The sequence below is a fragment of the Podarcis melisellensis genome (assembly GCF_964234715.1).
Source record: "Podarcis melisellensis genome assembly, chromosome: 1".
In the NCBI taxonomy this organism is placed as follows: Eukaryota; Metazoa; Chordata; class Lepidosauria; order Squamata; family Lacertidae; genus Podarcis; species Podarcis melisellensis.
In genome coordinates, this window is record NC_138528.1 from 8,830,633 (window position 1) to 8,854,263 (window position 23,631).

A 23,631-nucleotide genomic window follows, 5' to 3' on the forward strand; every position below is an offset into this window, starting at 1 on the left:
ATAAAAACCAAAAATACAGTAACGAAAGGCCTGGTTAAAAATGAACGTTTTTGCCTGGCACAAAATGTATATACACCTTTGCCTGGTGCAAGATGTATAATGAAGCTGCCAGGCGAATTTCCCTGGGGAGAGCATTCCACAGCCAAGGAGCCACAGCAGATAAGGCCCTGTTCTCATGTTGCCACCCTCCGGACCTCTCGAGGAGGAGGCACATGAAGAAAGGCCTCAGAAGATGATTTCAGGGTCTGGGTAGGTTCATATGGAAAGAGGTGGTCCTTGAGGTATTGCGGTCCTGAGCCATTTAAGGCTTTATAGGTCAAAACCGGCACTTTGAATTGGGCCCGGAAACTAATTGGTAGCCAGTGCAGTCGGATGAGGATCGATGTAATATGCTCAAACTGTCTTGCTCCAGTGAGCAACCTGGCCTCTGAATTCTGCACTAGCTGAAGTTTCCAAACCATCTTCAGAGGCAGGCCTACGTATAATGCATTGCAGTAATCTAACCCTGAGGTTGCCAGAGCATAGACAACAGTAGTTAGGCTATCCCTGTAGCTGGACCACCAGCTGGTAGCTGGTGGGGCGTAGCTGGACCACCAGCTGAAGCTGATGGAAGGCACTCTGGGCCACTGAGGCCACCTGAGCCTCAAGCAACAGCACAGGATCCCGGAGTACCCCCAAGCTACGAACCTGCTCCTTCAGAGGACGTCTAACCCTATCAAGAGCAGGCGATCTCCCACCATCTGGTCTAGGGAGCCACCCACTAACAGTGCCTCAGTCTTATCTGGATTGAGCCTCAGTTTGTTGGCTCTCATCCAGTCCATTAACCGAGGCAAGCCACTGGTCCAGCGCTTTCACTGCCTCACCTGCAGATGCAAAGGAGAAATAGAGCTGAGTGTCATCAGCATATTGCTGGCAACGTACTCCAAACCTCCGGACAACCTCACCCAGCGGTTTCATGTAGATGTTAAACAACATAGGGGATAGGATTGAGCCTTGCGGAACCCCACATCGAAGGTTCCACGGGGCTGAAAAGCTTTCCCAAGCAACACCCTCTGGGAACGACCATCCAAGTAGGACTGGAACCACCGTAAAGCGGCGCCACCCATCTCTAGTTTGGACAGTCGCTCCAGAAGGATACCATGGTTGATGGTATCGAAAGCCGCTGAGAGGTCGAGAAAAATTAACAGGGACATGTTTCCCATGTCTCTCTCTTGACAGAGGTCATCATACAGGGTGACCAAAGCAGTTTCTGTGCCAAAACTGGGCCAATCCAGTCCCTAGATGTCGCTGGACTATAATCCCCATAATCCCTGGCCAATGGCCTGCTGCTGGGGGTTGATGGGAGCCTTGCCGCATCTGGAGGCAAGCACTTTAGCCTTGCCGATGGCCAGCCCTGTCTCCTCTCCCATGTCTCCTTGCCTGGCTATTTCTGCCTCTGTACGCTGTAGAGAACAGAAGCGGAAGGATCTCCAGGGTCATTTTAAGTTTGACGATTCAATTGTTCTGTGAAATAATATTGGGAGATGGCAGCTGAGAGCTTGAGTGGATGGTGTTTATATATGCACGTTTACTCACATGTCAAACGAGAGGTTTGGAACAAGGCTTGATTGGCAGGTAAGCTCCGGATTGGGGGGAAATATACTGCTGCTTCGCGCAGTGCACTGTTTATTTCTTTAACATATTTACTCAGCCGTGGCTTTCAGAGGGGTTTACAAAGTGACATTAAAATGAAACAAAAAGAGAATTGAGCGGGCAGTTTAGAATATCCAGCAAAAAATATAGACAGAACTAAAGAGCTTTGGAAACCGAATTTTCGCCTGGTGCTGAAAATAAAAACACTGCCAGGAGAATCTCCCTGAGAATGGAGTTCTGCAATCTGTGGGGCCACCACTGAAAAGCCCCTGTCTCCTTTCACCCCATTCCCAACTTCAGTGTTGATGCAGATGGGCACCTAAAGCAGGGCTTCTGGAGCTGATTTGAAGCCAGGCAGATTCATCCAGGAGAATGTGGTCCTTTAAAATTTTGTACCCTGACCCCTTGCAATTGAGGGCTTTGTAGGGTACAACCAACGCTTTGAATTGTGCTCAGAAATGCACCAGTTTCCAGTGTCGCTGTTCCAAAACTGGCACAATCTGCTCTGTATGAGCATTAGGAAAATAAGAAGAGCTTTGCGGCTGGATCAATGTAGGGAAAAATGTGAAGCCAACCAGTGCCTCTCTTGATTCCCGCAGCCCCTGTTAACTCTGTCAGGACAGCGAATCACAAGAGCAGGTGTCGGCCGAAAGCACAATGAGGGAAAAACTGGAAAGCCAGCCAATGGCTCAACATAGCTCCATCCTTATTTCAGACTTTGTGATACATTGGTATATTGCAATGTTTCGCTGGTGATATATCATGATGTTGAAAACCAGATATTGCCTAGCCCTATTTCCCGCTTGTGTTTTCCTGCAACTGGTGTTCATCAGCAGTCTGCCTCTGATAATGGAGATGATGATGATAAGGATAATAATGATAATTTTATTATTTATACCAGCATGACTAGCAGCAATTCCTAACCTTATCCTCCAGGAGCTTTTCCTGAAGCCGTATCATCACATGCACAGTGATACTGCATAATTCATTTTCTTAACTGCGTATCAGGAGGAGGGGAGGAATCTGCCATTTTTGGTCTGAAGCCTACGGCGGGCATTGCATCTAGTTCCCGTCAAAGCTCGGGAGTCAGTTCAGCCAATAATTTGATTTCTTGTTCCTTGGTATGCAGAGTGTTTGCCCGCATTAACAGTCCTTCTGTTGTTTCTCTCGCTCATAAAAATTTAAGTAATTTTAACTTGTTTTTGAGCAACTTTCATTGCTTCGTATGTGCACGCCCGCCCATTTTCTTTTAAAATAGGAAAGGTTTTGACTGGCCTCCCTAGAAAGAAATCACTAAAGGAGAAAATAAATATGCTGTTGGTTGCGTGTACAATAGCGCCATTGTGCAAAGGGGGAGCAAGGATCACCTCCAAACGGCCTCAGGTGAAATCTAATGGAGAACCAATTTGAAACTGGATGGAGTTCATTGGTCGAAAGAATGCGTCTTAGATAAACATCTGATCCAAGTTAGATGACTTTCTGTGCTGCTTGTTTTTGTGATTAAGTTCTAATTATTATTACTTAAAAAAACATTTTTAAATACATAATGGCTGCATTTGGCCTTCTGAAATAAGGAGCTTGTTATATTGTCATTTAATGTGGAATCTATAAAAATGGCTGTTTGCAAGTCCCTCTGATTTATGAGGCTAATGCAGCTTTTTCTTATTACTGAAAGTGATCGTTTTCTGGTAAACCAGGAGTATCGAGCCGTGTCCTGTTCTCCTGAAAACAGCCTTTTGAGATGCAATTTGTCATTCTAGGAATATACGGCACTAATGGTGAATTGTTTATGCCTTTTAAATATTTTACTCTCTCTTATTTCTCTCTCTCCTTAATTCCATTTACAGGAAAGTTCTCATCTTCCGGCTTCTTTGCTGTTGGCCCAGCACAAAGACAAGTCTACCCAACTCGAAATGCAACTGGAGATTCCCAAACCAGTCAAGCCAGTTGCATTTTCGACTGGCATCAAAATGGTAAGGCCAGACATCTTTGTTCATATGTGGGGGGCGGAGGGGGGAGAGAGGGATGAGTTTTCTGCATTCTGCATCGCAGTCTTTAGCTTCTTCCATCTTGGTCTTTGAGATCTACATTTGACTTGCGTTTAACACCATGCCAGCATCAAACTTTGTGGTAGCACTTAAATAGTGTTGCTAGAATGTTAAAAAATAAATAAAGGAGGGGGTTATTATTATTTATTAAATTTCTATACCAGTCTTCATCCAAAGATCACAGGGTGGTTTACAATACAGTGGTGCCTTGCAAGACGAAATTAATTCGTTCCGCGAGTCTTTTCGTCTTGCGATGTTTTTCGTCTTGCGAAGCACGGTCCGTCGCAACTGCGCTTCTTCAAGCGGCTTTAGGAAAAAAGCGAACAAACTCGCAAGACGTTTTCGTCTTGCGAAGCAAGCCCAGAGGGAAATTCGTCTTGCGAAGCGACGCAAAAACCGAAAAACCCTTTCGTCTTGCGCGCTTTTCGTTTTGCGAGGCATTCGTCTTGCGGGGCACCACTGTATAAGCCCCCCTAAAATACATTATGTTCTACACTGGTGCATGCAATCTGGTGTGAACCAGATTTCTATGTGGTTATTGTAAACATGTGTGTCGCCTATTCTGAGTGGGCTTGTGATGGTGGAAGTAGGCAGCCCTCTGTTTAGAGTGATCGGCGGGTGTGTGTGTGTGTTGAACTAGAATCCTTTCCAACATTCTTTGGGTTTTACCCAACAAAATGGTTCGATTCACATAAGGGCTTCTGCTCGCAGAATAGAGCTTCCCCTCCCTCTCCTCTCAGTGTGTGCTCTCCATGCCCCCCAACTGTTTTAGGGGTTCCACCCAACCCTCTGGAGCAGATTTGGAGGAGTGGGGGCATGCAGGAATGTTCAGGGAGAGGACAGGAAGTTGTGTTGTGCAAGCAGATATCCTTGTGTTAACCAAACAACTTCATTGGACAAAACCCAATGAGTCTAAGTGGTGTTTGCACAATCCGTAGGTTCACAAGAACTCCATGATTGCGCAAGCGACTCTGCCGTACTTTCTAGTTGCTCAGTAGTTAACAAAGCCACAAGTAGCTTTCGTTTGGGTGATGACTTAATCTTCTGTGCTGCTTAAACGCTCCTTGCTCTCTTAATTCAAAATAAAAAATAGGGCTGATTGCATGCAAAGTTGAAATGCTTTTCCTTTTCTTTCCTCCCTCGATGTTAGCCCTCCAAAGCTTTCCCTGCTTGTTTTAACACATTTTTGTTGGTTCCCTGTAGCAAAATGCATTGTATGGAGATAATTACTTAATTCCTCAAATATCCCAATGCCATTTGGAGCAGTTTTATCTGGAACGTCAATCTTGTAAACGGTGAAGAGGTTCAGCGTGATTTCTGTAAGAACACTTCAGATAATTGGCAGCTAAAGCAAGCTGCAAACTTTTTTTACCCTTACAGACAGGTTGGCCAAAGTCTTGTGTCAGCATGTGTCCAGCCCATATTTTGGCAAAAGGGATCTTACCTGTGATTCTTGATTTTTCCTGGGGATCTAGCTTCTGCATAGCACTTAGCTTCCCTTGCCTACTACTCTTTACAGATACGTATCTGGCATAGAGAGAATTCTCTGCAGCAGGAGTAGGAAAACTCAAGATCGGGGGCCAGATACTGCCCTCGAAGCGTTTCTGTCTGGCCCTTGGAACACTTCCCAGGCCAAACCATGTTTTTAGATATGCTGTAAGCTGCCCAGAGTGGATGGGGAAACCCAACCGGATGGGCTGGGTATTAATAATAATAATAATAATAATAACAGTAACAACAACAATAACACCCCTCACTGGCCCTCCTTCAAACCCAGAGTATGTTTGCCTACCTGGCAAGCGTCCTTGAAATCTAATAATGCTTGGCTGGATGCAGAGGGGTGGGGGGGCACCAGCTGGGGAACCCCCAAGGGAGGAAGGCTCAGAGCCAAGGGATTGGCGGTGGGACAACAACAATAATTTTATTATTTATACCCCACCCATCTGGCTGGGGTGACTTTGAACATGTATAAAAAGGCAACTAAACATCAGACATTAAAAACTTATCAAACATAAAAAACCTGCTGTGAACCAGAAGAGGTATAAACACCTCCCAGAACCAGAAGAGGTATAAAAAAAGGGGGAGCAAAAACAGTCAAGGCAATGGAGTCTCACATTGCTTAGGAAGGACCCAGGGAGGAGGAGATTTAGGGAGCCGTGGGAAGGCAGGGACCTCATTGGTTGCTGTGCTCACTAGGCCTGAGCTGTTTTGTTTCTTTGAATAAAGAGTTAACGTCAGTGACACCTTGTGAGTTATTGCAGACCTGCACCCGGCACTCGCCCTGACATTGGGTTGAGGCTACACAGAGATGTGTGAGCGTGGGTAGGAACTCGACTTCTGTACAAGCATAAACTTACATTTAGTACTTGGCTCACTTTTGCCTCTGTCCCTGCCTTCTACTGGCATGTGGTCCTTGGAAGGTTGATCTAAAAAATGGCATCTGCTGGGAAATGGATAGCAATAACCATGGAGGAGCAGCTTCTTCTATTTCTTCTTCTTCTTCTTCTTCTTCTTCTTCTTCTTCTTCTTCTTCTTCTTCTTCTTCTTCTTCTTCTTCTTCTTCTTCTTCTTCTTCTTCTATTTCTTCTTCCCTCTTCCTCTTCTTTCTTCTATTTCTTCCTCCTCTTCCTCCTCCTCCTCCTCCTCCTCTTCTTCTTCCCTCTTCCTCTTCTTTCTTTCAGAAGATATTACAGGGCCTAGATGTCCCACTTATCTTCCAGCTCTCTCTGACGTGCGAGCTGTTTCCAGGAGAGAGGTATGGAACTACTGATTTCAAAATATTAATTTCCCCCTGCCTTTCGGCAAAACAGCTTTCCAGGCAGCTAACAACAGAAATTAAAGCTCTAAATTTAAAACAAATGTGGCAATAAAAATGTCTCAAACAGCAGCGAGAGGAGGCCAGCAATAAAACCATCAGCAACAAGTCAGCAGTGAAATGATAAAGCTGCCCTGAAATATTATCCACAAAAACATCACCTGGCACCTAAAAGCTAATAAACGAAAGGTGTCGGGGAGAGCATTCCATATTCCGGGCACCACGACTGATACGGTGCTGTCCCTATTCATTTCTCAACTGTCCTCTGTAGATGGGGACCCCCGGAGAAGGCCTCTGAAGGAAGTTCTTTTGGGAGATGATGGCCCTTCAATAATCCTGGCATTGACGGGCTAAAGGTAAAGGTACCCCTGCCCGTACGGGCCAGTCTTGACAGACTCTGGGGTTGTGCGCCCATCTCACTTAAGAGGCCAGGGGCCAGCGCTGTCCGGAGACACTTCCGGGTCACGTGGCCAGCGTGACATTGCTGCTCTGGCGAGCCAGAGCCGCACACGGAAATGCCGTTTACCTTCCCGCTGGTAAGCGGTCCCTATTTATCTACTTGCACCCGGAGGTGCTTTCGAACTGCTAGGTTGGCAGGCGCTGGGACCGAGCAGCGGGAGCGCACCCCGCCGCAGGGATTCGAACCGCCGACCTTTCGATCGGCAAGTCCTAGGCACTGAGGCTTTAACCCACAGCGCCACCTGCGTCCCTAATTGACGGGCTACCCTAGTACATTTGCTCATGGTTTGATTGGGTGAGGAGGCCACATTCAGAAAGCTTCCCATTCAGCAAAATGCAGCATGTAGCGGTAGTGGAAGAGCTCACAGCCTTTCTTTCAGGATCTTAAATGCTCGCCAAACCCCCTGCAATATGCAATCTGTTGGATATGGAACAGGTCAGAGTTCTGCCAACTGCATCATTTTAGCAGCATTGTTCGCCGAATCACTGGTGGTTTTTGGTTCAGGGAGGCTCATGGTCCCAGCATCTGCAAATTCAAAATCTAGGGCCAGCCTTGTTTTTCTCTGTTGACACAAGTACTGTGGGTGCAGGGATGCTCTGGAATGTTTTTTAGGCAAAGGGCTGCAGGGCCAGACACACAAACCATCACATTCAAAGGGCAATGCACAAACCAGAGGCACAAGGGACAGGGGTGGCGCTGTGGGTTAAACCACAGAGCCTGGGACTTGCTGATCAGAAGGTCAGCGGTTCGAATCCCTGCGACGGGGTGAGCTCCCGTTGCTCGGTCCCTGCTCCTGCCAACCTGGCAGTTCGAAAGCACGTCAAAGTGCAAGTAGATATATAGGTACCGCTCCGGTGGGAAGGTAAATGGCATTTCCGTGCGCTGCTCTGGTTGTCCAGAAGCGGCTTAGTCATGCTGGCCACATGACCTGGAAGCTGTACGCCGGCTCCCTCGGCCAATAAAGCGAGATGAGCGCCGCAACCCCAGAGTCGGTCACGACTGGACCTAATGGTCAGGGGTCCCTTTACCTTTACCTTTACTAACCAGAGGCACACATTTTTAATTCTTAGTAACTCCACTTAATTTTCACCTTCCATTTTTCCCATATGCCCCTACCACAAAACATTTGGAAAAAGCTTTCCCGGACCCCTTTACCTGTCCTCACTGTGCTAAAGGCAAATGCTCAACCTTAAAAATGCATCATGAAAATTTCATGCATGCAGCTGAAAGTGCATGGGCACTTTCTGGATATTTTGCAAGGAGCATCTGTGTGCTGGCACGATTCCCCCAGCTGCTCTATCTTCTTGTAGAAGAAGCAGCTTCAGTTGCACACTTCACGGTGGTTGGGGATGAAGGGAGGTTTGTTTCAACAACACCTGGAAGGCCACCATGTTGGCTATCCTTGTAGAAAGTAGAGAACTATGCATACCATTGGGGTGATCGGGTATAGAAGAACATCTTACGTCCCTGTGGAGAGAAACAATTGCAGGGTAGGGGTTGGGTTTATGCCTTCATCATGTATGTTTCCATGAGGTACAGTCATACCTCTTGTTACATTCGGTTCAGGTTATGTTCTTTCAGGATACGTACCGCGGCGACCCGGAAGTAACGGAACGGGTTACTTCCAGGTTTCGCTTCTCACGCATGCGCAGGTGCTCAAAATGACGTCACGCGCATGCGCAGAGGTGGCAAATCACGACAAGCGCCCGCGGATCACGTTCTCAACCAGAGGTACCACTGTATCTGGTTTTGATTGGCCATTGTGGGAAGCAAGATGGTGGACCAGACAGAGCTTTTGATCTGAACTAGCAGGGCTCTTCTTATGTTTTTATTATCAGTCTCTCTCCCCAGTGCTGCTTGGGAGTATTTAAATTCAGTGTTTCAAATTTTTTGAACAGTTCAGTCCACCGTCTTGATTCAAAATGGTACCCAACTGTATCTGAATATAGATGAAAACTTGCTCCTCAGTCTCAGGAACTGCCATGCAACATTTGGTTGTGGAATCTTACGAGCTATCCAACTGCAGAGCAAACAACTTTCTGAAAAATATAGGGCCGGATTCAACCAAGTTGTTGAGCTAGCAGAAGCTGGGGCAATGGGACTCTCCCCTCCCTTCTGGAAAGAGTTTGTAGATTTCTGTTGTGGACTGGAATGTCTCAGGCCAGACACAAAGCCTGGAGTTTGTTGTTGTTGTTGTGGAGGATATAACAAATACCTTTCAGCCACATTAGAAAATTAAAACGTTCTTAGCGAAGAAAAGGTTCAAGCAGGAACATGTTTAGCTACATTTGAGAGGTTTGGACTATTTCCTCCTTTTCCCTCTTCTTTTTTTGTTATTTGAAGTGTAAGCCAGACAGAGTGTGTTGAAAAGCAGCCTGTCATTGGATCAGTTTTCCTTTTTTTAAATGAGTGCTAACCTGCCAACTAGTGCATAAGATATGTTAATTAGCCTGGGGATGATTATGTAATTGCCCATCTTTCAAAGTGTTCAAGCATTCAGCTCAATTAGCTTGGATTTAGTTTTTAGTTTAGTTTTTTTTTTAAATCGTAAGTGACTAATAAGTCATTTTATTGGTCATCATCCTGCCCATTTCCGCCTCCAGCCAGAGGCCCAGCATCCACACAGCCTCACCTGATTTGCATGCAGTAGCCTGAGAGTGAGCTGAAGGTTGTCGGCATATTGATGACAGCAAGTTCCAAACTCCTGGTTGACCCCACCAAAAGTGGAGCCCACAAGATGTTCTCTGCAGATTGGGCACAGCTGTTTTCCAGGGACTCTGATGCCCCTTATGATGGACTGGTTTTCATCAGGTAGTTTGTCGTACAGAATAGCCCAGCTAGGGAGCAACTCCAGGATGTAATGGTGGTGGAGAAGTAAGTGTTCTTTGGCACTGCTACCTGGTAGGCAAATTATGATCCCGTGCTTGTTCATTGATCCACTGGATTCAAGGATTCGCTGTATAGCTCAGTTGGTTAGAATGTGCTGCTGATAATGCCAAGGTTGCAGGTTCAATCCCCATATGGGAGAGCTGTATTGGAGGTGCTTGGACTAGATGATCCTCAGGATCTCTGCCAACTCTACAACTCTGTGATTGTCACTACACAGAACTCACTAGGAAACTCAAGAGCCTCCCATAGAGACTTGGTGTGAATATTGAAGTGCCCCAACACAACTGTTTGGGGACGGTCCAGTAGCAGGGCAACTATTGCCGTTGGGCATCAAAGTGAGCAGAACTTCAACAGAATACACCACAGCCTTCCAATTTGTGTTGGTGTTGTACCAAATACATAGCTGTCAACTTACAGATTTGAAAATAAGGGACCAGCAGCCTCGACAATAAGGATCAGCAGCCAAAATAAGGGATTTTCCAAGTGCAGGTATGTTCAACTTCTGAGCCCCTCTAAGCCAAAGGCAGAAAGCCCAGCCAGCAGCCAAACGAAGCCTTGAGCGGTGGTTCCCACAGCGCAGCAACCTGGCAAAGGGGATGCAGCAAGGGAAACCACCGTCACCTCTCCGCTGGGAAGCGCTGAGCAAAAGCGAGTCCTCAGGCAACACGGCCGATTTGATCGGCACAAGGCATGCAAGCTCCACCCTCCAGTCATTCTTAGACTCCTTATAGGGTGAGCAACGCAGCCAAGCAACACAGTTGGAGCCTCCCTCCTCCCTTGCCGGCAGGGAGGGAGGGAGAGGAGCTGCTTCCTTTGAGACCCAGGAAATTTAAGGAACATCATCAATAAGGGACAGCAGCGGGACACTGTGCTGGGATAAGGGAGTTTCCCGCCAAATAAGGGACGGTTGACAGCTATGCAAGTACTTGTACAACTCTCAGGCATCACGGAATCCGATCCCCCCCACAGCAGGCTGCCAGGGATAGATAAACAAGAAAAGCTCTTACCAAAGTCTTTTATTCAGTATTCACAGAGATAGGCTTAGAAAGGCAGCCTCTTGGAGTAATGGCATTGCTCAGTAATCTCCACCCCACTTCCCTTCCTGTATCTGCTTAGGGCCACTTGTCTCTTAGCTCTTTGTTCTCCTACTTTCAATGCCTGTCAGGTTATGGGTGAAGGGGGCGGGTCTGGAATGCTTTCTAGTGATAATGTGTCAGCTGGCTGCTTCCACTCTTCTCCCTGCCCTCCTATTATTTCCCAGCTTTGCCGCTCATCTATCTTTGATCTGTGACCTTCTGCAAACCACTGTTGTAAATCTATACTGTCTTCCTCTTCTCTGGAAGACATCAACTGGACCACCCAAGTCATCCACCGAGGTTTCAGTAGCTTATGGCAGGGGTCAGCAACATTTTTCAGCCATGGGCCGGTCCACCGTCCCTCAGACCATGTGGTGGGCCGGACTATATTTTTTGGGGGGAAATGAATGAATTCCTATGCCCCACAAATAACCCAGAGATGCATTTTATTTTTTTGGAAAAAAAATTATTCATTTTATAACACAAATAAAAAACACAAACAGAAAAGACAAACAAATTCTTGTCATATCCTTATTTTTCTAAACATTGTTAAGTGGGATTCCCCAAGCCCTACCTATCTGATTTTCATTTTACTTCATCTTTAGCAGTTTACATATATTATAATTTCTAACCATTTTTTGTTTTAATCACATTTAAAATAACTTCACTTTTTATCACTTACAAATAATACTATTTTAAAATACTCTATCTTCTACTTCTAACCCTACAGCCTATATCCACTTCCAAAGCTATTCTAAGGTTTAAATATTAACATGTTTTTTCAAATATTCCTTAAACTTCTTCCAGTCTTCTTCCACCGTCTCTGCTCTCTGGTCTCAGAGTCTCCCGGTCAGTTCGGCAAGTTCCATATAGTCCATCATCTTCATCTGCCAATGCATTTTAAATAAAAGGACACATTCTACTCATTTAAAAACACGCTGATTCCAACTGAGAAGGCGAATGGGCCGCATCCGGCCCCTGGGCCTTAGGTTGCTTACCCCTGGCTTATGGGACATGCAAACACTCACTCAGGACTCACCAGGATGTTTCCAGAAAGAGCTTCCCTAGTGCTCTCAGCCCTCTAAGGTAAAGGTAAAGGGACCCCTGACCATTAGGTCCAGTCGTGACCGACTCTGGGGTTGCGGCGCTCATCTCGCTTTACTGGCCAGGGGAGCCGGCGTACAGCTTCCGGGTCATGTGGCCAGCATGACTAAGCCGCTTCTGGCAAACCAGAGCAGCACACAGAAACGCCGTTTACCTTCCTGCCGGAGCGGTACCTATTTATCTACTTGCACTTTGACGTGCTTTCGAACTGCTAGGTTGGCAGGATCAGGGACTGAACAATGGGAGCTCACCCAGTCGCAGGGATTTGAACCGCCGACCTTCTGATCGACAAGTCCTAGGCTCTGTGGTTTAACCCACAGCGCCACCCGCTCTCAGCCCTCTACACCCCCCAAAAAAGAAAAGAAACGTTCTGTTGTAGCCACAGACTAGGTTGCAATGTATGCTTTGTTGCAGGCTGTATATGGTATCCATGATACTTTAGGTCCCTCTGCTGGCAAGGTTATAATGGGGGGTATCATCATCCCCTGAGACTCTCATGTGCCCCCTCCACAAGAGGTCTGGAGGATGGCAACATGAGAATGGGCCTCTTCTGTGCTGGCTCCCCATTTGTGGAATGCTCTCCCCAGGGAGGCTCGCTTGGCACCATCATTATATACAGTTGCAATCGAAATTATTCAACACCCCTTGCAAAATCAGGCTTGTTATCAAAATGTACAGACTTTCAGCTGTTTGCAATGAAACAGCAATTGAAATAGCTCAACACAATGGATGCTTCAAGTGGTTTCAGCTGAAAATTGCAACCTAGGTGCCAGTCAAAAACTTTCCTCTGTCACTGGGCCATTGGTCTTGAACTAGCTGTGGCTTTATAGAATTGGGTGGGATGTTTTTAATGTACTTCTTTTTCCAGTTGGTTTTAATGTGGGGTTTTTTGTCTGTCGGGTTTTTTTTGTAAGTCGCTATGGATTGTGCTGGGCAAGATAAACAAATGTAAATCATCATCGTCATCAGGATCAGGGCAGGGCCTTATCAACAGTGGCACCATGGCTTTGGAACATCCTCCCTGGGGGATGCTTGTTCTGTCCACCCTCTGCTGATCTTTAGATGCTGGAAAAAGGCATTGCTTTGGTATGGTGCCCCTGTTCCCTGCAGTTTTCTGTGGCGTTCATTTCTCTGTGCCTGTCTTCTTTTTGTTTATTATTATTTTCTAATATTTCCAACATGTTGTTAACCACCTTGTATATCTTTAGAGACCAGAAGACAGGGCGCCAGTATATCCATTAGTACGTAAATACTCATCGGTGGACTCCCAGGGTTTTTAGTGCTGATTTTTTTGCTGTCTCTTTCTGTGTTGTTCGCCTAAGCTGTGCAAGAACGACCAGTACTGAAAGACGGAAGGTGTCCCATAGAACTAGCCAAAAAATAGCTGGCGGGGAATAGATACTCTTTGTTTTTCCCTCCTCTTTCCGCTGTTGTTTGCTTTGGAAAGATCACGTTTTAAGCACATGGAAGTACTTCACACTTTGGATAAATGCTGACTTCCTACATGCTTTCTGACAGAACAGCACATCATCTGTGCAATGCAAGCACATTTAATAGATTATCTCAATATAACTTCTCATTTCTGCTGTCTGGGTTTGTTTTCTTTTTTTAAAGACGAAGTCTATTGCATTCCTTCTTTTGTTAACCGTGGGTTTTTTGTTTTTTTTTGACCATGTGCTGAATAAATCATGGAGGGCCGAGAAACGAAATAAAACCTTGCACTATATAAATATAATGGAAAGATGCATTTTGAGTGGTAACTTTTACTGCTCTAGAATGTTGGTAATAAACTTTTAATATTCAAAGTGAAATGGCTGAGAAAAGAAACTTGGATGAAGTTTTAATGGCTGGCAAATGTTGGTGGCCGTGAGATCAGATCCCACTGCTTTTAAGCATTTCTCTATTTAAATATATAAAAACGGCGCTTTCCTAGAAAACGTAGCAAGGCAGTGTTCGGCATAGAAAACATAGCCTTACAACAATAGCATCGGTGAAGACAACAATAAACCGATTGAAAAAAAGAATTCTAGTTGCGAAGGCCTGCCTGAACAGTGCGGTTTTCAGAAGATGCCTGAGAGAAAGCAGTGATGTCTCCCTCTGGACTTCTACTGGCAAGGAGTTCCACGGGTCTTGAAAACAGCCTGCAGTTGGCTTCGATTGGTTTCAAACCTCATTCTTTCGCAGGGGCATTTTCCAGGGATAGCCACAGCTGGGGCAACCCGTAAGAACATCAGCAACTTTGGCAAGGAGACCATTTGCTTGCAGCTCAGCTTAAACAGTATTTTGTGTGATTTGTTGCAGGCTTTTTTTTTTGTATTTCTTAAAATAGTAGAGGTAGAGTGTCTGCTTTTCATTGGGACCATCTGCTTTGAACGTAGGCGGTCGCACATTCAGTCCCCAGGAACCTTCGGGCAGGACTGGGAAGGGCTCCTGGTACGAAACTCTGGAGGGCCGCTCCCAGTGTGAACAGCATTGAGCTAGATGCACTAAGGGGCTGTAGCCTCCTCTGTTCCCCTTGAAGTGTAAGTTGCAAGTTCTTACAGGCATGTGGCTGCTGTATGCTCTAAAATAGTTTGGAAAGAGGCAGTCCTTGAGGTATTGCGGTCCTGAGCCGTTGGCATCCATCTGCCCTGAGAGACAATGGAGTATACTTCTAGGGGTGAAGTCTAACCACTGCGTTAGCAGCATCAAAGTGACCTCCCTGGGGCGCAAGCCAGGGCAGGGAGGTCCTGGGCTGCCCAGACCACAAGACCCCTGGATATGTGTAGGGTTTACTGATAATAATAATAATAATAATAATAATAATAATAATAATAATAATAATAATTATTTTCTTTTATTTATATCCCACCCTCCCCAGCCGAGGTGAGCTCCCGTTGCTCAGTCCCTGCTCCTGCCAACCTAGCAGTTTGAAAGCACATCAAAAGTGCAAGTAGATAAATAGGTACCACTCCGGCAGGAAGGTAAAGGGCGTTTCCGTGCGCTGCTCTGGTTCGCCAGAAGCGGCTTAGTCATGCTGGCCACATGACCCGGAAGCTGTACGCCGGCTCCCTCAGCCAATAAAGCGAGATGAGCGCCGTAATCCCAGAGTCGGTCACAACTGGACCTAACAGTCAGGGGTCCCTTTACCTTTTCCTCCCCAGCCGAAGCCGGGCTCAGAGCAGCTGACAACAGTAAGCAACAGTAAAAGTAACACAGTTTACATAAAATCACCATCAATTAATTGAAATACCTTCTAAAATCAATTCATTCTAAAATCAATTCAGAATCAAATTAATGGCAACCATTGGGCTAGAGTTCTATGAGGATTACAGAAGGAGGGGGTCAAACTGTGCCTTGGCCAAAGGCCTGGTGGAACAGCTCTGTCTTGCAGTCCCTGCGGAAAGATGTCAAGTCCCGCAGGGCCCTGGTCTCTTGTGACAGAGCGTTCCACCAGATCGGGGCCACAGCCGAAAAAGCCCTGGCTCTGGTTGAGGCCAGCCTAACTTCCCTGTGGCCTGGGACGTCCAAGATGTTTTTGTTTGAAGACCGTAGCTTAGCCTTTAACTCCTTAGTTATCCAGCAAGGCAGCAGAGGTTTGGGATAAGAGGTTTTGACCTTTGGACCCGCTATTGGGTCCAACCCAGTAGAGCCTGTCTTCGCATGCAGTGGAAGTCCTAACACACCGAGGGGTTGAGACCCATTGGCTACCTTCCCCTGGTTTTGCCACCCAGTCAAAGTCGTTTCCTGGGTGTGGCCGCTGATAGCTTCTAGGAGCCCCAGGTGAAAGCTGAGTGCAGGGTGGAGACCAAAGGTGGACAAGCTACCCCAGAAGGAGCATGACGTGTTCCCCACCAGAGGTGCTCCTCCTCCTGTGGGGAACTAAAGAAGAGTGAATTTATTTGGGTGCCCATTGCATGTTTGGGAATTGGCCTTAATCAGGTACAGTACAGTGGTACCTCTGGTCTAGTATATCTGGCCTCGGTTCAGTATATCTGAAGGAGCGTCTCCACCCCCATCGTTCAGCCCGGACACTGAGGTCCAGCTCCAAGGGCCTTCTGGCGGTTCCCTCGCTGCGAAAAGCCAAGTTACAGGGAACCAGGCAGAGGGCCTTCTTGGTAGTGGCACCCGCCCTGTGGAACGCCCTCCCACCAGATGTCAAAGAGAACAACAACTACCAGACTTTTAGAAGACATCTGAAGGCAGCCCTGTTTAGGGAAGCTTTTAATGTTTGATGCATTATTGCATTTTAATATTTTGTTGGAAGCCGCCCAGAGTGGCTGGGAAAGCGCAGCCAGATGGGTGGGGTATAAATATATCATCATCATCATCATCATCATCTGGTTGCCACTGCCTCTGGTTGCATATGCTGTGGGTTACAAGCTCCGGTAACCGGTAGCCGCTCCCGGTTGTGAACTTTGCCCCGGGATGCGAGCGGAAATTGTGTGCTGGAGGTGCGTGCGCAGCGGGAGGCACGGTTTCACTAATGGTGCCTCAGGTTATGAACGGTTTTTGGTTACAAACGGACCTTCGGAAGGGATTCTGTTTGTAACCAGAGGTACCACTCTACAAGGGTTGAGTGCCTGCCTTTATGTGTTGTGGTGAAAAGGGTTTTTGCATCAAAGAGACAATGAACTAAAGTGAGGAAGATGTCCTAATGATGGTTTGCATGCAGGGTGTTTGCTCAGGTGCTCAGGGGCGGAGAAGAGATTATTGTTCCCTGCAACCATTGTCAGACATCAAACGCTGGCATCCCCGGTTTGCACCCAGGACAGGTTTGGTATGTCCGTGAAGACAAAACTGAGGCAAATTCACTCACCCGATGGTTACTCTTGAAAGAAACATCCCTGTTTGTTTAAAGGGATAAGAATATTCAGCCTTTGAAAGGTTTAATGGCTTATCTTTGTTTTATTGTATCAGCTCTTATTTCCTCTCAGATAATTAACCCAGCTAATCCAGTTTCAAAGTATACCATTACAGACCCTTTGCAAATCCTTTACCTGTAAATAAAACTTTTAGTATTTTAATGGGACATGAGAACACTTGCTGTAGTTTGTAACACATTGGGGTGTGTGTGTGTGTGTGTGTGTTCGAATCTGCAGGAGGTGTGAGTCTGTCTGTCTCTGTTTATGATGATGAGGGCTAGAAATATGTGTTTCAACTCTAATGAAGCCCAGCTAAGAGGTGCACCTGTGTTTGTTAATTTCACAGGTAAATAAATGGACAGCTTATTTTCCACATTATACAGCGGTACCTCGGGTTAAGAACTTAATTCTTTCTGGAGGACCATTCTTAACCTGAAACTGTTCTTAACCTGAAGCACCACTTTAACTAATGGGGCCTTCCGCTGCCACCGCTCCGCCACTGCGCGATTTCTGTTCTCATCCTGAAGCAAAGTTCTTAACCCGAGGTACTATTTCTGGGTTAGTGGAGTCTGTAACCTGAAGCATATGTAACCTGAAGCGTATGTAACCCGAGGTACCACTGTATATACGTTTTATTTCAGCTCGGACATTTAATACTTTAGGTGGCGGTTGTTCATACAGTCAGCTAAGGTTCACCAAGTAATCTCCATATATGTATGGAGCCCCTCAATATCTTAATTCCAGAGTTGGGGGTTCAATCCCCACACAGGGCAAAAGGTTCCTGCATTGCAGAGGGTTGAACTAGATGAACCCTGTGGTCCCTCCCAACTCTACTGTTCTGTGAACATTTCACTGTCAGTTCCCCTCCATTTTACCATCGGCCAATTTCTTTGGCTAAGTTGACAGTCAAAATGGCTTCCCTCCAGTATGGGGCCACCCCAGTGTCCCCCCATTGCCTTGCCCCTGCTTCACATCATTGGCTGCTCAGAGGGATTGATCCACGGGAAGGGCTAGACGTGGACGATGCAGAGTAGAAATAAAGTAAAAAGCCACCTCCTGTCTTGTGCTTTAGTTTTACTAATGAATAGCGATGACCAGTCCGTGAAAATGGGAGGTGAGGGGATGGATTTTGAGGCTGCGTAGCCTTGAGCACCGACATGATTTCATTTAACAACTAGATGCTGGGTGTGGGTGATGGTGGCTGCTAAGTGCAGGGTCCTTTCTGTTCCGACAAAAAATAAATAGAAGTGGATTTGAAGTGGCAGGTTGGAGACAAGGACAGCATACACGCTATATTTCTAAAGCACACCATGGCCTCTGAATAATCATGGCAACTGTAGTTTATCCCACACAGGGCTACAGTTCCCAGACTTTGGGGGAAGTAATGTGCTTTAAATGTGCTTTAAATGCCCCAACTCTAATTTGCAGAGATTTTTCAGCTGGAATTCAACCTTGTTGAGAGGGTCATGAATTCACTATCCCTGAACTAGGAGAAAAGTATTTTCCCCAGATGGCTCTGTGTGTGTGTGTGTGTGTGTGTGTGCAGCTGGGAATGTCCCAATTCCTTATTTTTCAGTTCTATTGGTGCGTTCATGAATTTTCAATTGCCTGTGACAGCCAATGTTGAGGCTGGAAGGGGAGAGAGGGAGAGAGAGGTCAGATAAGGGAATGTCACCTGAATCAACATATTTCAGTTTTGGCAAAGGAGAGTGATTTTTCTGATAAGCTAGTTTGAACCTGAAAATACTCAACTCGGTTGCATTAGCTCCTTTCTGTTTCCTTTCCCTTCTCTTTTCAACAAAGAGATGTTTTGATGGCTGATCGCTTAGAGCTCTGGAGTTAATGTAAAGGATGTAGATGTTTCTGTGATTAAGTTTGATGTAGTTTAGCATGCATGAGCTATGTCCCCCGCCAGCCCAACTCCTTCATCTCATCTCCTCCCGGGTTTGACATATACGCATTGCTGGCTCATGCAGTTATGCCTTACTGTTAGTTAATCACCTATGGTAAAAAAGTTACCGTACTTTTTGCTCTATAAGACTCACTTTTTCCCTCCTAAAAAGTAAGGGGAAATGTGTGTGCGTCTAATGGAGCGAATGCAGGCTGCGCAGCTATCCCAGAAGCCAGAACAGTGAGAGGGATTGCTCCTTTCACTGCGCAGCGATCCCTCTTGCTGTTCTGGCTTCTGAGATTCAGAATATTTTTTCCCTTGTTTTCCTCCTCCAAAAACTAGGTGCGTCTTATAGAGCGAAAAATACGGCAATTATCTTTGGATTTCAGTTTTTTGTTTTAAAGAAGACATTCAGATAGAATGGTAAAATATATTTTTATTGGCACGGGCATGGTCCTGGATTTGGGTCCGTTAACTTTTGTTGGGTTTATCTCTGCCCAGCCTTGAGTCCCAGTTTTCGTGCACCATTTTTGGCCGCAGGTCTGAGTAGCACACACAGCAGATCTGACGAAGGAAGCTGGTCCCCCTAGTGATAAGCTCAGGCAACAGCGGCCTGTGAGTGGTTGTGGTCACACAGACACCTTTGGCCTTGGAGGACAAATGTCAGTATCGACATACCACTTCCGTGGGATTTCTGGATCAACGCTTCGAGTGCAAGGGGAGAGATGATACATATTTAGTTTCCGTTCTGTAGAATTCTGCGAAGCCCTACATTCTGAAACCAAGGATGTCAGACGCTGTTGATACCCTGCAATAGGAGACGCCTCGTGAAAACTGAGTCGCTTCTTGATGGCCATCGCCTCGAATGGTGGGAAAGAAACCCTCTTGTTCTAATGCATTAATTTAGCTGGCAGAATAATTTAGTCATGCTGTCGTTCTGCAGGAACATATGTTTCGTATGCCTTCCTGTTTTACCGGCAAGAGACATGCAGCTGTGCATGTGAGTCCTCAACTTACTTTACATGCAGTTTCCGTAAGGCTTAGTGCTTGAGTACTGTTCATGTCATTGGCAATTTATAATCGGAGGCTTCAGAATACGTCTTTCTCGTTCCCCCTTGAGTTTCAGATTTAAAATTCCAGTGCCCAAGGCTGTCAGATGCGGGGAGGGGAACGTTTCCCATGAAAATAGCTGCAGTCCAAGCCCTGCTAAGCTAGGGCTTACTTCTGAGTAAACCTAGTTAGGCTCGTGCTGTTAATGATCCCTGAGCGCTCATGTTTAATCACATTAAAGTGCATCGTTTTAGGGGAATCCGATGCTGTTTGAGCATGGAAATATACTTCAGATAAACAGCTGAATGGTTTGCTGAATCCCCCGAGTCCAGTTACAGGAAATACTAATTTATTAATAAAAGACCCTTCCAATACTTGCAGGCACTGTCTCGTGTGATCTCTCTGCATCCATAATGACATTAAAGCCTGGCATTTAAAACACAGCAGCAAAAGATCTTTCATAAGTCACCAAAGATCCTGTGGATTTAGCCATTGGAAACGCTAAAAGGGATTAACCATTTGTACGCATTTTGGAGTCCTCACTCAGGTATAAAATAAATACGGAAAACTCTTTCTTCTCATCTATACCGCTTCATAACGGATACAGTCTCATCTGATAAAAAAAAGTTGGTTTTGCAGTGCTTCAGACCTCACTTCTCTGTGGTGGTTTGATGGTTCCGCTGAAAGGGTGTAGCGGTGAAATAAAATGGCTCACGTCCACAAAGCGTTGGGAATCTAAATGACTCCACTATGGCACAGGTTGCCATTGAACAAACACGATAGTAGACAGGAGTGGGGAGCCTCAGGTCCAGGCGCCAAATGTGGCCCCTTAAAGCCTCTATCTGGCCCTCAGGACTCTCCTTACTCAGTATGTGGGCCCTCCTTGAGTGTCCTTGTGTGGCTGAAATGTCTCCTTGAACTCTGCTAATGCCTTTTGCTTGCATGGATGGAGGCTAGGGACACGGGTGTGTGAATCTCTGTAGAAAGCAGACGTGGGTGGTACTGTAGGTTAAACCACAGAGCCTAGGACTTGCTGATCAGAAGGTTGGCGGTTTGAATCCCCATGACGGGGTGTGCCCCCATTGCTCCGTTCCTGCTCCTGCCAAACTAGCAGTTCGAAAGCACGTCAAAGTGCAAGTAGATAAATAGGTACCACTCTGGCGGGAAGGTAAACGGCATTTCCATGCACTGCTCTGGTTCGCAGAAGCGGTTTAGTCATGCTGGCCACATGACCCGGAAGCTGTACACTGGCTCCCTCGGCCAATAAAGCAAGATGAGCGCTGCAACCCCAAAGTCGGCCACGACTGGGCCTAATGGTCAAGGGTCCCTTTACCCTTTACCTTTATGGAGGCTAGAGACATGGGTGTGTGAATCTCTGTAGAAAGCAGCCCACTACACAAAAGCAAAATTCACCTCTGTGGCTCTGCCCACTTTTGCCTTTAGCCCCGCCCACTGCTGGGATGTGGCCCCTGGGAGGTTGTCAAGAAAGGCACCTGGCCTTCAGGCTGAAAAGCCCCCCCTCCATTAAGATGATAAGGTGTGAACCATTGGGTGCTTTTTAAAGAATTGTTCATACCTCCAGGAAGGCTTTCATTGAAAAAGTGGATGAACAAAAGTATTGGGGGACCCCCCTGGAAATTACTTAGGGGGCTCATTGTATATCCTAACCACTATCCTGGGGATATTTATACCCATGTTGATACAGGTTTTTTTTAAAAAAATGTTTAATTGGAGCAAATACGTCTCATTTTTAAAAATCTGATTTTATCGGGCTCTATTTGACCCCCAGATAAGTAAAAGTGGGTTAAAAAAAAAGGCGTAGGAGGGTTAAACTTGACTCGTACGTGGAAGACGCATGTTGTGCAATAATGCCCCTTCGTTCCCCTTTCATAATAAATCTTAAGGGAATATTCGTCTGAAGGGCAAGATGCCAGAAAGAACAGGTTCGACTTGTCTGCGAGGATTTACACCACAGTAGTACGCACAACTGTTTTTTCAGAGGTCGTTGGGAAGGTCATGGAGCTAGCTTGCGTTACTGAATGAGAGCAGCTTTATGGCAGCCGGGGGGGGGGCGGGGGTATGTTTAAAACCTGATGTGAAAATGGAGATTGAAGCAGGTCAGGTTTACTTGTTTGGGAAAAAAAGAAAAAGAAGTTACAACTTTGCAAAGTTATCCATAGTTTTGCTTTTCCCTTCTGATCTACGGAGTGGATCCCATTTACAACGGCGCTTTTTAATTCCCCGAGCTGGTTTCGTGACCACGTATATTTGGCAACTGAAATGGCCCAAGGAGCTGGGAGGAAAGGCTGGAGCCAGCGATTCCCCGAAACGGAGATCACGGTTTTCAAAGCACCTCACCTGCAAAACGGCTTACCTCTTTTGTTCTCGTCTGAGTCACCGGGGTGGGCGGCCCCTTCCCGGCAAGCGATTATTCTGCATCTTTGCACTGGGTGCAATTAGAGCACTCAGTTACACCTGGTGCAGAGATGCGGCAAAAATGCCCACCCCCCATCTGAGCCTGATGCTCATGCAGAGTTGCAGTGGGCAGCCTCCTTTGCGGATGTGTACTTCGGTTTCATCACCCTCATCCTCAATTTCTTGCAGTATAATTGCAATTCTTGGAACACTTGGCTTGGGAATTTTGTTGTTGTTGTTTAGTCGTGTTCGACTCTTCGTGACCCCATGGACCAGAGCACGCCAGGCACTCCTGTCTTCCACTGCCTTCTGCAGTTTGGTCAAACTCATGCTGGTAGCTTCGAGAACACTGTCCAACCATCTCGTCCTCTGTCATCCCCTTCTCCTTGTGCCCTCCATCTTTCCCAACATCAGGGTCTTTTCCAAGCAGTCTTCTCTTCTCATGAGGTGGCCAAAGTCTTGGAGCCTCAGCTTCATGATCTGTCCTTCCAGTGAGCCCTCAGGGCTGATTTCCTTCAGAATGGAGAGGTTTGATCTTCTTGCAGTCCATGGAACTCTCAAGAGTCTCCTCCAGCACCATAATTCAAAAGCATCAGTTCTTTGGCGATCAGCCTTCTTTATGGTCCAGCTCTCACTTCCATACATCACTACTGGGAAAATCAAAGCTTTAACTAGACAGACCTTTGTTGGCAAGGTGATGTCTCTGCTTTTTAAGATGCTGTCTAGGTTTGTCATTGCTTTTCTCCCAAGAAGCAGGCGTCTTTTTGGGAGAAAAGCAATGACTGACCACTAAAGCATTTGGGGCTTTTAGTTTAAAAAGATACTGGCTTAAACAAGGGCCATTATAAGACAGGAACACATAAAGAGCCCTGTTGGATCAGGCCAAAGGCCCTTCTAAACCAGCTTCTTGTTCTCAAAGTGGCCAGCCAGGTCATTTGGGAGCCCACAAGCAGGAACTGAGTGGAAGAGCTGTCTCTCCATTTGTGATTCCTAACTGGTGTTCAGGTGCCTATTGCCTCGGACAGTGAACACAGAGCCTAGTCATTGTGGCTAGTAGCCATTGATCACTTTATTTCCTCGAACTTGTCTCATCTTCTTTTAAAGCCATCTGAGCCATCTTATGAGAGCGGATTCCATAATTTAACTCCATGAGGAAGTATTTTATTTTCTCTGTTCTGAATCTTCCAGTGTTCAGCTTCAAGTTCTAGTTTGATGAAAGAGGGGAATAAATTTTTCTCTACCCAATTTCTTTATGCCATGCATAAATCTTACTCACCTCTCTCATGCCTCCTCTTACTCTTTCTCAACCCTTTCTTTGTTTTGAGATGAAATGACCAGAACTAAACACTCTTCCCTATCCTGGTCTTCGCTGTCTTGGAATTTGCCTTTCTTATGGCTGCCACTGGG

At 46.2% G+C, this 23,631-nt stretch overlaps 1 protein-coding gene across 1 annotated transcript in view; it reads left to right on the forward strand.

Annotated features, from left to right (window-relative positions):
- MNAT1 (MNAT1 component of CDK activating kinase) overlaps positions 1–23,631 on the forward strand; it is a 138,924-nt gene that overhangs the window by 59,286 nt on the left and 56,007 nt on the right. Inside the window, exon 6 of the mRNA XM_081914914.1 lies at positions 3,480–3,605. Within this exon, the coding sequence (XP_081771040.1) occupies positions 3,480–3,605 (126 nt within the window). The remainder of the gene's footprint in view (positions 1–3,479; positions 3,606–23,631) is intronic.